General features: G+C 36.3%; 1 protein-coding gene across 1 annotated transcript in view; it reads right to left on the bottom strand.

Annotated features, from left to right (window-relative positions):
- Positions 1 to 14375, bottom strand: part of ASPM (assembly factor for spindle microtubules) — a 64744-nt gene that overhangs the window by 47088 nt on the left and 3281 nt on the right. The window contains 6 exon segments of the mRNA XM_020971728.2: positions 153 to 398; positions 2418 to 2564; positions 5114 to 5215; positions 6795 to 7049; positions 7052 to 8312; positions 8688 to 8831. Of these exon segments, the coding sequence (XP_020827387.1) occupies positions 153 to 398; positions 2418 to 2564; positions 5114 to 5215; positions 6795 to 7049; positions 7052 to 8312; positions 8688 to 8831 (2155 nt within the window).

Raw genomic sequence — 14375 nt, 5'->3', positions numbered from 1 at the left:
TTATAAAATACTTGCAGAGCTTAGCACTTCAGAAAAAAAACTATACAACTTTCAGCAGGAAAGACATAGTATGTGTAACTATGAAATGAACATAAAACATTAATTACTAATGATTCACAAATATTAAATCAAGATTTCTACAGTCTTCTTACCCACATCTTTCCAGAGATGTTTGTCCTTCCGTACAAGTAACCGTCTAGCTTCAATCTCAAATTCTAGCTTTTTAATAGCTTTAACCATTTTTTCTGATGTAAATAAATGACAAGCTTTACGGCGCAATCTATTCAATCTACAACGAGCAGTATATGCTCTGAGAGACATTTCATCTTTTGTAGGTGCTCTTGGAATGCTTATTTTATAATGATTCTCTACTCCCAAAAGAAGAGTAACAGCATTTACTGTCAAAAGAGAAAGGAAACACAGTACTGGTTAGCTTGTCATAACAAAGTTATATGGAATTTGGGTCTGAATCTTTAAGTAAACTAAAATACTTCTTAAAATATTTGCAAAATTTTTATTAATTTGTCAAAAATTTGTCAATTTTTGGATCTCTAGAGTAATAGTAAAGAGTAATTTACAAATAAAGATTAACATACTACAAGCAGTAGCAGCATATAGTTTGTACAGCTTTTATTTAAAAAGTATAAAAATTAGGAAAACAAAAATTAATACAGCAAGAACTATTAGAATGTGATGTTTACTCAAAACAGGAGACAATTTCAAATTTTTAATTCTGCTGTTATTTATAAACACTTAAAACATTTACTAAAACAGAACCACACAATCTCCTATTAAGAACCCTAAGAGATGGTCAGTATATCTTTGCTTGAACATTTGCAGTAACAGGGAGCTCACCTTTTCAGAAAAGCCCATTTCTTTATTATTCAAGTCTAATTAATAGCTTTTGCTTTCACATCATCTTAATTTCCTAAGTCTTCTCTTATAACAAATAGTTCTTACAAGAAAAAGCAGTCAACAAAACCAATCAACAAGTCAATCATATTTGATAGTTAGGCAATACTACCCACCCATAGGTCCCCACCTCTGCAAAAAGGGAAGGGATATCAGTTCTAATTACTAAGATACTATTCTTCATGCTTCATCAAAATCTGCTTTCCTATAAGTTATGTCCATTAGAACTAGGTCGCCTCTATACAAATTCAGGTTTAAGTATATAATCTTTTATCCACATGAAAGCTCTTAAAAAATTTGAAGACAACTATCATGTACTCCCAAACACTTCTCTTTTTCAGGTTTAAACACTTAAATTGCCCTAAACCATTCTGCAGATGGCATGATATATGAATCCCACCATACAGGTTATCTCAAAATATAAGCTAAGGTGTAAACCTTAAGTGAATATTTTCTACCATGAAGAAGATACTATACTTCTACTAAGAAAGACTATGATGGCATTGAGAATCAGTGTGAATAGAGGGGTGACACTGAAATCAGGAAGAACTGGGTTCAAGCGCCACCTCCAACACATACTGGCTATGTGACCTTAGACATATAACCTTAACCTCTCAGGGTCCCAAGTAACTTTCTAAAAGTTGAACTTGCACATCTGCAGTGGCGGAAGTTTCTCATTTGGAGCCCACTATACCAACAAACTCAAGAATCTACGAAACAAAGAAATATCAAAACGGGAGGGGGAGGGAAAAGGGGAGGAGGAAGGAGAAAATAGAATAGGGATGGGGAAGAGAAAGGGGGAGATGCAGAAAGATGACAGCAGGGTTCAGTTTGCTGAGGTCATAGTTCAGTTTTCCGGCAAAGCAGAATCATAGTTTACACAAAGGAAATGTGAAATGCGCAAATTCAGAGCAATCCCATCACAAATGTTCAAATAGAACTATTTGTACACGACCTGTGACAGAATCTTCTGAGATTGGACTGGTCAGCCACACTCAAACACACTGTACCTTGACCCCAACATCATGCTGTCATTAGTCCTCTTCAAGTACAAAGGATGAACAAGTTCTTTCTAATACATCCCAAGAACACACTAAAATTCTGCCTTCTAAATGAAGCCTCTCCTCTTCTCCCCTAATGCCAGTGCCTTCCCTCTGAGATCATCTCCTACTTGTCCTGTATATTATCTTCTTTGAACATAGTTGTTTGCATGTTGTCTCCTTCATTAGACCATAAGCTCCCTGTAAGCAGAAACTATTTTTGCCTTTCTTTGTATCTAGGTCATCTGAATATTTTGGTGCTGATATATTTCTCTTAACTTCAGTCAACTAAAATTCATCTTTTGTAGTACATGTCATAATTTGTTACATATTCTCTATTAATTTAAAAATAAATTATAATGGAATATTTTTTAAAAATCTAATGGATTACATATTCATATTAAAAATTACCAATTCTTAGAGAGGATATATTTAAAAACTGAGACATATATGATACTGCTTTACCTTGGGAAGTATTTGCTTTTACAGTTAAGTCATCAGGAGTTAGAATGAAATTTAACCACCACGTGAAACCTTGTTCCTGCTTTTCCTTCCAGCGCTCATCATAAAACATGTTTCTGGCAGCAAATGGCAGGGGATGCCTAGGAATAACTAAAAATAAACCTTTATTTCATAAAGTGAACATTTTTGTTCAAAATAATACATATTTAAAAAAAGCAATGAGACATAAGACATTATATCAAGGAACAAAAATAATTGTTAATGGGATTATCTGATTCACTGAAAAGAGTAAAAAGGAATGTCAAGAAAAACTGATGTCAAGAACAGTAGTAAGTTTTTGTTTTTTTAAAATCAGACTTGCAATTTCATCCATGTATAGAGCTCCAAATGAAGAATTTCCTTTACTAATGCAAATCAACAACTTTTCTGCATCTAGGAGCTTTAGAATTGCCTGGGCCAGGGAGAGGGTAAGTGACTTGCCTTTGAGGCTGGTGTTCTATATAGCGTACCACACATTTTTCTGATAGCAATATTAATCCTTGTATAATGGGAAAGTGGAACAACACTTTTCAGTTAGATTGCCAGATTTCACAATTTATGGTAATTTTCTTCATAAATGATTAGTAGCCTATAGAAAACAATAACCTTAATTGGAATTTTACTATGCACCTAAATCTTTTCATGACTTAAGATAAAACCTACCTCAATGGTGAATTTATCATTATGATTTTGAGAAAGTTTCTTATAAAAATGAATATTTTCTACAACCCCTCACAAATAATTAGAGACAACATGGTTTAGAGGGCTGGTATTAGAGTCAGAAAAACCAAGGTTCATGGTCTGCTTCTAATGCATATTAGCTGTGTAACCATAGGCAAGTTACTTAACTTCTCAATTTCTCAGGAAACAAAGACTAAATTACAGATTATTATTATATGAGCAGCTCAGCAGAAGGGGGGCAGTTAAGTGGCACAGTGGATAGAATACTGGGCCTGGAGTCAAAAAGCCTCCTTTTCCTGAGTTCAAAATCTGGCCTCAAAGGCTAGTCTCTGTATGTGACCGTGGCAAGTCACTTAATCCTGTCTGCCTCAGTTGCCTCATCTTCAAAATTCTAATATTTTTGCCAAGAAAACCTCAAATGGGGTCAGGAAGATTCAGAGAGGACTGAAAACAAGACCGAACAATAATGATCAGTGGAAGAAGTTTCTGTAACCCTAACAGCTCCGACTTCTAAATCCTCTACAACCTGAGCTTCCAGCCTCATCATTTAACTGAAATAACTTTCTCCAAAGTCATCAGTGATAACTTAATTGCTAAATGGCCTTTTATCTATCTTTATCCTTCTTTATTTCTCTGAAGCCTTTGACACTAATAATTACCTATCTCTTCTCTAGATATTCATAAACTGCTCTCTACTACTTCTCCTATCTTTCTGACCACTACTTTTTAGTCTCTTGCTGTACTAAAGGTCAGATCCACTAACTGTGGGTGTCCCCCAAGACTCTGTCCTAGGTTCTTTTCTCTTTTCCTTCTGCACTATGTCACTTGGTGATCTTTATCAACTCCTATTATCTCACAAGATAACAATAGTAAAGCACTTAGCACTGTGCCTGGCATATAGTGGGCAATTAATAAATGAATCCTTCTCTCCTTCCCTCCCTCCCCACTTGCTATGGGCTCTATCATCTTTATACAGATGATTCTCTTCTATTTATTCAATCCTAATCTTTTTTGACCTCCAATTTTGCACTACCAGCTGTCTACTAAACAACTCAAACTAGATGTCCCACAGAAATCTCAAATCAACACAGCCAAAACAAAACTCATTATCTTTTCTCTCAAATTCTCCCCTCTTCCCAGTTTCTCTGTTACTGTTGAACCATCATTCTCCCACACACTCAGGCTCATAGCCTTGGAGTCAACCTTGGAGTCATCACTTGCATTCCCCCCCACATATCCAATCTGTGGCCAAGTTTTATTATTTCTACCTTCACAACATCTCTTGTATACATCCTCTTATCTCCCGTTATACTTACATATTATGTCAAGAATCAAATATAAAATTTTCTATTTGACTTTTAAAACCTTTTGTAACCTGACCCCTTCCAACCTTTCCAGCCTCCTTAAATACTTCCCCCTCCTTCTAGTCTACAATCCAGTAATAATGACCCTCCTAGGACATCAATCCCCGCTTTGAGCCTTTTCACTTACTGCCCTTCCTACTTAGAAAGCTCTTCTTCTGCTCAGATCCTTTCCTGGTCTCCCTAGTGCATTCCTTCTGAGACTGCCTTCCATTTACAATGTATTTATCTTACGTGTATACAGTTGTTTGCATATTGTCTTCCCATTTGATTATAGGCTCCTGCTTGGCAAGAATTGTCTTTGCCTTTCTTTGTATACCCAGAGCATAGCCTAGTATTGGTAAGCACTTAATTAATACTTATTGACTGATACATCTGAATTTTCTTTTCTTTTCTTTTTTTTCCCCCAGCAATTGAGGTTAAGTGACTTGCCCAGGGTCACACAGCTAGTAAGCGTCAAGTGTTTGGTCTGAGGCCAGATTTGAACTCAGGTCCTCCTGACTTCAGGGTCAGTGCTCTATCCACTGCGCCACCTAGCTGCCCCTGAATTTTCTTACATGGATGAAATAACAGGTCTAAACTCCCATAGTTCCCCAAAAAAGATTTCAATCAAATTACCTGTCTTTAATGGTTTTATGAAAGTCAAATGGGACTGGGCCACAGCAACAACAGGTTTATTTATTCTGTTGACAAAGCCAGAAGTACCAGATGCCAATGAATCTAAAACATATCATTTAAAATTAAAGTTAATGACATAATCAAAAAAATAAAACCCAAAGTGTTTGACTAGTAAGGTGATAAAGACTTTTAAAAAATCAATTATTTTGATTGCAGAAACTGCAACAATCTGCAGTTTCTTGTAGTAAAACTTAAAATTCCATATACTTTCCAGTTCAATTTCTCATTTGCAGATTCAGACAAAAACCTTATTATCACTACAACTACTAAGTGGTAATAACAATGCTAAGGACTACTAGCAATGGTATCCCAAAGATACACAAATCCTGAATACAATAAACATCTACTGAGCACCAAAAGTATGGGCCTCTGTGCTAGGCTCCAAAGACACAAAGCCAAAAATGAATGGTCCCTGCTCTTAAGTTTACAATTTACTAGGGACAAACATCACAAAATCTTAGGATCACAGATTTAGAGACTGAAGGAACTTTCTGAGGTCTTCTAGTCCAACCTCATCATTTTGAACATATGCACATAAATCCACAAAAATATATAAAGTAAATTCAAAGCAATTTCTGAGAATGGGAGAACTCTAACAATTGGGAGCTCATTAAATGCCTTTTATAGAAGATGGCCCCTGAGCCATGTATTAAGAAGGAAGCTAAGGATCCTATAAAGAGAAGGTGAGAAGGGAGAACACTCCAGGCATGAGTATACCCTGTGTAAAAGCAAAGAAGTGGAGGATGCAGAAACCAGTAAGTAGGTCAGTTTACCTGGTACATATGGTGCTGGTAGTGATCTGATCAGCCTGGAAAGATAGACTGAAGATAGACTGAAAAGGATTTTAAATGATGGAAAGAGTAATTAGTATTTTGTACTATGGGCAACAGGGATCCACTGAAGCTTCTTGAGTAGGGGAGTGACAGGGTCAGAGCTACACATCAGGAAGATTATTTTGGCACTGTGGGGAAAATGAATTGTAGGGAGACTGGAAGCAGCAAGATCAGTTAGGAGGGTTTGCCATAAACTAGGCAATCAGTAACCAGGAACTGAACAAGGGAACAGACAAGATATTGTGGAAGCAGAATTAGCAATGTGGCACAGTGAAAAGAATATTTGCTCTTGAATCTGGGGACCTGCATTTAAATCCTAACTCCAATACTTAATACCTGTATGACTTCAGTTAAATCACTTAGTCTCTCATTTTCCTCATCTATAAAATGAAGAGGTGCAATCAGTTCAGTCCTAAGGCCCCCCTTAGCTGATGTCCAATAAAGATTTATGAATTAATGTGGAAGTAAAAAAAATTCCAGCTCAACAATACTTAGACAGCTTAGATTTGTTCAATGAAGAAAAAGAGAAAATGTATTCTTAATAAGTTAACAGTTTAACAAAAAAAATTAAAGCCAAGTTAGCAAGATCTGGCAAGGAACAAGTAGTTTAGTTAAATACATGTGGGGGGAAAAAATCACAAGACTGAATTACAGCACAACCTTTACAGGTTAATACAGAAACTAGTAGCAAATTTTACTAAAATCCCTAAGATCAAAATCTAAAGGAATTTTCCTTGGAAAAGTTTTTTTAAAGTACTTTTTTATTCCACTAAATAAATTAAGCTCACCAGTTTTCTTCTTCCACTTTTGTTTCTCTCTGACACTAACATGTTTTGAGGCTGGCGATCTTACAATTGCTTTTTTTGTTTTCACAATGGTCAATGCTTTGGATTTTGCACAAGAAAAATGGATTCTTTTAGTTCCTCTCACTTCCATATGTTCATTAGCTGAGTCCAGTGAATTTACATCTTCCAAGTTTCCTTCACTTTTTCTTTTATGGCCAACAAAAGCATTTCCAAAGGAAAATGAATTTACTTTATTTTACAAATCTTTGATTCATTTACCACTGGGTGTATGTTTGGAAGGTAAGAATGAAATGTTTCTGCATTTTCACAATCAGTTATCATACTAGTAAGGCACCGTCTAGACTTTGGATGCGTTCCAGTTCTCTTTGTTTCAGAACACTTTGGCTTACTCTTAGTAACAGTACTTGAGAGTATTGGACGTCTCTTATGTTGTTCCTTGAAGTTACAGGAAGGATTTTTCTGAACAGCAGGAACCTTATGATGATTCTCATTTAAAGGGTTAGAATAATTTAATTTAATTTCTACTAGTTTGGTTTCTTTGAGGATACCATTTGGAAAGGCTTGATCCTCCGGCACAAACTGTAACACTTTACTGTTCTTCCAATTAAGGGATAACTTTGAAATTGGAGAATTTTCATTTGGTAAAGGTAATTTTGAAAATTCAGATCTTTCCTGAGATGTATGTAACTCTGCTATAGTATTTCTTACAAACTGATCTGGTGAGAGAATAGGATCGACTGATACTGGTTCTAGATCTTCATTTAGCTCATAACTATCAGTCACAAAGGAATCTGGACTCAAAATCGCCCTCTGAAAAAATGGTTTGTGTATCTCACATATTCTTTGTGATTCAAAATGTCTATCTTTTGAATCATCTTTCATTAACTGATCAGGTGAAAGAATTGCCATAGATTTTAGTTCATTATTAGCCAAGTAGTTATCACTTACAAAAGAATCTGGACTTAGAAAAGTTCTTTGGTTTGGCATATGTGGAGCTGAAGAATGATCTGGAGTAAAAATAGGTAATTTTATATTACTGAAGTCCAGGTGACCCTTAACACCATTTTCTTGTACTGATTTAGTTACAGTATTATACATATTTTCACAAACTACTTCCTCATTCAAATGAAAATCCTTCAAAGGGCTAGTATCTTGTGCTTTCTCCAACAATTCTCTGTTTACTGGTGCATGAAGAACGGTATAGGTGGTAGATCGAAGAAAAGAATGTGGAGTGCCAATCTCACTGGGGCTTTTTTTAAAAACAGGACTAACAGGTGATACTGGCAATTTATTCTCTTCTGTATTTAAAGAATTACTTCCCAAGAGGGAACAGTCTTCTAGTGCAACTACATTTTCACAAGCTTGTAATGGGCTTCTTAACTTTTCACCCTTTTGAGACACATTAAAGGCATCATTAACATTTTTACTATTTGAAGGTCTTTTAGAAAGCCTTGAGGAAGATGAAATATCCTTCTTTTTAACAGTATCCCAAAGACTCCTCTGAAAAGAAAGCAAAAGATGAGTTAGCTGGTAGTTGAAAGTTAATTTTTAATGAAACACCTACCATATAAAGCAACTAATAAAATATATTAAGTAAAGATATTAGGATATATAGGAGATATTGAAGACAGACTACATGGTCCTTAAGGACGTAAGGTAAGAAGATGATAATTTAGGTGTGTTTACTAGAGTAAGAGGGGGATAGTAGGCAGGTGAACCATACACAAATAATTATAAACAGAACACATAAAACTATATAAAAGAGGTATTATTTATAGATATAATTACTATTAATAATTTTCATAGGTTAGTAAGTTAATTTTTGTAAGTTGAAAGTAAAACAAATACTATTTTCATAGTTTAAAATATGGTTACCTTTTTCTTTTTTGGCTGTTCTGCATTCCCTAATAATATTGTTTGATGCTTCAGAATGTCATTCACAAGAAACGTTACCATCTCTCGTACTCTGCCTTCTTTGAATGGTGTCCAAGTTACAGAAATAGAAATTCTTTCTTTAGACTACAAAAAGATAACAAAGAAAAAGCACTATTGACACATATTGTACATAAATAGAATTTCAAAATTAGACTGCTTTCTTTCCTTCTCAATCCCCTCTTTTCTCTAAAGTAATGAAAGAAGCTACAATTACTTTCACTGTTGCCGATTTTCAAAAGAGATGAAGAAAAAATACTTTTACATATACTAGTGACAAATTCAGGAACATAATAAATATCAAGTGTTAAAACTGATGATGGAAGCAATAACCAGATTATTTGTATTAGATTTTAGAGTTGTTTTAAGTTTTAGGTGAATATATAAGTATTTATGGTTAAGAAAAATATGTTAAAGAAAATTCATGCAAATTAGGTTATAATAAAAGAAATTTGCCATCTTCTATTTGCACCTTTCAGTAGATTCAGTTATTCTGATATCTAATAAGACTAAATGCCTGAAGCTTAAATAGCTTTACCTAAGAAAAATATATTTAAGTAAATTTAGGGTTGTATTGCACAATTCATTTGACTGATTATCATCTTCTCTTCTGCCTAACATTTGAATGTTAGAGCAATTATGAAGAGCCTGCGTACTTAGCATATGGCAAACCTCTTAAAATATCTCAGTGCTTTTAGTAAAGGTCTCAAGAGCTCTTTTAAAATTGTTGCTGCAATCTAATTCTGAAACAAATTAAAACAGTTTTCATAAACTTCTTTTCTTATTTTTTTCAGGCCAGTAATGAGTACCCTTTTTATGAGTCAAATTCATTAAATAAAAAGTCAAGAGAAATGGTAAAGAACTCTAATTTAACAATCTTCCTTTCACCAATAAACTTTATTCAAAGATTCATTAACTGCGTACTATGTGCACAGTGCTAGAAATATTCCTGAAGCATAGTTTTGATCATGTCATTCCCCCCTCACTCCACACCCCCCACTTAATATGCTGTAGTAGCTCCCCAATACCTCTAAAATCAATCAATAAGCACTTATTAAGCACCTACAGTGGAAAAGCACCTTCCAACAAGGAGCTTACATTCTAACATAAACTCCTCTTTTTGGAATTTAAAGCCCTTCACAACTTAGCCCCAATCTACCTTTTTAGGTTTGTTACATAACAGTCCTTTCCCCAAACTCTATAGTCTCCCTACATCACCTTAAACACAACACTCCATCTTCCATATCTGTGCTTTTGCAAGAGTATCCTTCAAGCCTGGAATGCACTCCTTCCTTCCTTCTCATTTCCACTTCTTAGAACCTCTACTTTTCTTCAAAACTTAGCTCAAGTCCCAACTACCAAATCACATTTTACTTCTGTATAGAAGAGGCAATATGGTGTGTTAAAGCCCCATTTCTGACACACATATGGCTATGCAACCCTGGGCAAAAACTCAGGAAATTCTCTAAGACTACAAGTTCCAGAGTAGTTGCTGGTCTTCATTGGTAATGGAAATTTATTCACTAAGAATTTCAAAGCCAAAGATTCCAAATCGAGAAATTAAGTAACTAAATATATTTCTAAATGTAAGCCTGGGGCTATAAAGACAGAAGGAAAAGTCTCAGCCCTTGAGCTTACATTCAAAAAGCAACATATAAACAAATAGGTATGTACAAAATATACAGAAAATAATTTGGTGGGGTAAGACACTAGCAGCTGTACGAATGAGGAAAGGCTTCATGCAAAGACCTATATATTATAGGCATCATTAAAAAAATGCTCTTCAGGAAACTCAGAGACAAAGAGATTTAGGGAAAGGAGGTGTGAGAGAGGCAGATGGGGAGAGAAGAGGGGAGAGGAGGGGGGGAATGAGAGAGAGAGAGGAACCATTTTATATTTGTCTCTGTATCCCAGCAACAAGCACAGTACTAGATTATGTAATAGATCATTAATAAATGAGTGTTAATTTATTTTTTTCTTTGTATAAAACAGTCCCTGCCCTTTGAGATCTTATATTTTCTTAGAGGAACACAATTTGTACACATATTAGTAAAGGAATTTGATAATGGAGAGAACACTAACACCAGGAGGAAGAAGGAAAGGCTAGCTAGACAGCACCTGAGCTGCACCTTGAAGGAAGCTTACAATTCAAAGAGACAAAAGTGAGGAGAGAGTGTATTCCAGGCACTGAGTGCTATGAAGGCACCGATAAGGATGCCAAGGCAGAGAAGCTTTCTTTCCCAGCTATCACTGCTCATCCACATCCATTCATGTCAGCTCTACCCCATCTCATTCTACCCCCTCTCTCCTTCTATTGTGCCCTATGGAATATGGTACTAATGTTATTAGACCTTTTTCCTCATGCTCCTTCCATCTTCCTGAAGTCATATGTAGCCCCCTTCACTTATGCTCCCTAACTCACAGGGCCAGGAAGAATAGATCTATTCTTGCTCCTTACTGCCACTTCCAGACCCTCCAATTTACCACTTCACTCTCACCAGATATGGCATTTTCCAATCTCAATTTCTTCCTCTCTACTGGTTCATTCCCTGCAGCATAGATAAGCCTATCTCCATCATCCTCTTAAAAAACAAAAAACACCTTCAGTGGATTCTATCATCCCCCAAACTCTATCACTATCTTTCCTCACTTTCTTAGTCAAGATTCTAGAAAACACTGTATACACTCATTACCTCCACTTACTCTCCTCTGACTCAAATCTCAGTTGCTGGCAATGTAGCTTCTAATGTCATCACTCTACTGAAACTACTCTCTCTAAAATTACCAGTGATCTCTCAATTGCCAGACCTGACAGGTTTTTCTTACCATTCATTCTTCTTAACTTCTCTAAGGGCTTTGACACCCCTGAACATAATATTCCTGAATACTCTGTGTTCTCTGAGTTTTCATAACACTACATTTTTCTGCTTCTCCTCTTCTTGATTTGACTACTTCTTTTCAGTCTCCTTTGTTAGCTTATCATCAATATCATCTCCCCTAAATTGCGGATGTACCCCAGTGTTTTACCCATGGTCCTCTCTACATTCTATCACTTAGTGACCTCATCAGGTCCCATGAGTAGAAGCGGCAACTGAATGCAGATGATTCCCAGATCTACAATTCCAGTTCTAGTTTGTCTCCTGAGTTCCAATCGCACATAACCAACTGCCTAGTAGACATTTCAAATAGATTGTCCCATGATATCTCAAATTCAACATGTCCAAAAAAGAAGTTATCTTTCCCCTAAAACTTGTCCTTTTTGAACTTCTCTATTTCTCTTCTTATCAACCCTTGCCTTTATGCTTGGGAACTTATTTACACAATGATGCCCCCTCAAATGTTTATCAACCTCAGTTTCCATGAACTGCACCTTCATGCACCATCTCAGACACACAGAGAGATGGTCATATCCTTAATCCAATCACTACCTAAAAATTCCCTTCCACAAATCATAACTCTAAAATTTCTCTGACCATAACCTGCTCTTCCCTCTTCTCTATCCTCACATACCTAAGCCTATTCTCTATCTTCACAACAACCTCCAGCCACTCTACACACACTTCCAATTCTTGTTCTTGTTTCAATTTTTTTCCTTCAAGATCTTGATCATATATAAACCAATTCAACTTTATACTACCCTCTACCCTTAAGCCCCTGGCCTGCTTTGTCCTATTGCCACTCATCTCTTTCTAAAAGGACTCATTTTGCTCAAAACTGAAAGAAGTAACACAATGATGCTGACAAGGTCCAATACAAATTATGCTATGACCCTCAACTGTACTCTCACTGGTGCACATCAATTAACTCATGCTTACCTGACTGATTTTCTCATACTCCTTACTGTGTCTGTTCCAAATCTTCTCTTTTGTCAAGCCACCTACAAACACCACTCCTGGCCTCCTCCCAGCACACAACCCTGAAGTATATAATTCACTAAAAAAAGAACAAAAAAACCAGAAAGTCATCTTTTGAGTCCCCTTTCCTCCCTAAAAGAATCTCTTAGTCTCCTCTTTGCTCCCATTTTGGAGGAAGAGGTGGTCCTTCTTGACAAAACTAACTCCTCTACTTGTGCCTTGTTGTTATCCTCTCCCATGAGCTTGCTCTTCAATCATCTCCTCTCTCTAATTTTCAACCTCTCCGTATCCACTAACTCCTTCCCAACATGCCCAGATTCCTCCCATCCTTAAAAAATCTACCAGTTCCTAAAGTTATCAATCCCTTTCTCTCCTTTCACAGTCAAACTCCTTAAAAAAAAAAAGCTGTCTAAACTTGCTTCTACTTTCTCATTTACCATTCACCTTTCATCTTGGGTGTTTTCTGTCTTTACCATTCAATGAAAACTTCTTTCTATTGCTAAATCCAATGGCCTTTTCTGAGTCTTCATCCTTCTTGACATCTCCCTCTCTGCAGCACAACACTAATGATCATCTTCTCCTTCTGGATACTCTCCTCTCAGTTTTTGTAACACTCTTTTGTTGTGGTTTTCCTAATTCATGTTACAGACCATAACTATGGGTGTACCCCAAGGATTTGTGCTGGGTCCTTCCCTTTTCCCTCTCTATACTCTCCTTGTATTCATCTCTCATAAGTGATCTCATTGGATTCCATGAATTCAATTATGAACTCTATGTAGATGACCCCCAGATCTACTTATTTAGCTCATATGTCTCTCCTGAGCTCCTGTCCAATATTTCCAAACGTCTTTCCCAAATTTCCAAATCTATACAATGATGCTGAATGTCTCACAAGTAGCTCAAATTCATCATTTACAAAACTGAATTTATTCTCTTTTCTCCTAAACACTACCTTCCTCTCAATTTCTCTATTTCTGTCAAAGTCACCACCATTTTCCCCAGGGACTAGATTCACAGCCTAGTAGTTACTCTCAATTCTTTACTTAAACTGGACCCTCCTCACTACCCCCCATATCCAAGCAGTTACCAGATTTTAGTAATTCTATTTCCACACTATCTCTTGCATCTGGTCTTTACTTAACACACCATACACACTATAGTTTAAGCTCTCATTGCCCCCTAGCCTAAACTACTAAAACAGTATCTTAACTAGTCTCCTTGCAAACAATTTCACCTCTCTCCAATCCATCATCCACAACGCTGCCATAGTGGCATTCCTAAGTGCAGGTCTAACCAGGACTCTCACTGTTCAAGAAACTTCACTGGCTCCCTCTTGGCCCTAATATAAAAAACAAACTCGTCTTTTTTTTGGAACTTTAGTCCCTTCACAATCTGGCTCCACCCTATCTTTGCAGGCTAATACACATTACTCCTCCTCACACACTCCTTTCTGGCCAAACAGGCCTATTTGCTATTCCCCTTAGAGTCTTAAGTTTCCTGCCTCTATACCTTTGCATAGGCTGTCAGTAGTACCTCAAATACTTTTTTTGCTTACCTCTGCTTCCTGGAATTCCCAAGACCCATTCAAAGCTAAATTCAAGTGCCATCTCCTACAAGAGCCTTTTCCTGACTCCCCCAACTGTTAGTTCTCTCCTACTCCAAACCACTTTGTATATACTTGATATTTACTTGTTTACAAATTATTTACAAATATTCTCTCAAATCTTAACAGTGTCTGGCATATAGTAGTCACTTAATAAATGCTCCTCTTCCAACT

The sequence above is a fragment of the Phascolarctos cinereus genome, unplaced genomic scaffold (genome assembly GCF_003287225.1).
Source record: "Phascolarctos cinereus isolate Bilbo 61053 unplaced genomic scaffold, phaCin_HiC Scaffold_5;HRSCAF=322, whole genome shotgun sequence".
Classification (NCBI taxonomy): Eukaryota; Metazoa; Chordata; class Mammalia; order Diprotodontia; family Phascolarctidae; genus Phascolarctos; species Phascolarctos cinereus.
This window is presented reverse-complemented; position numbering and strand designations above follow the sequence as displayed.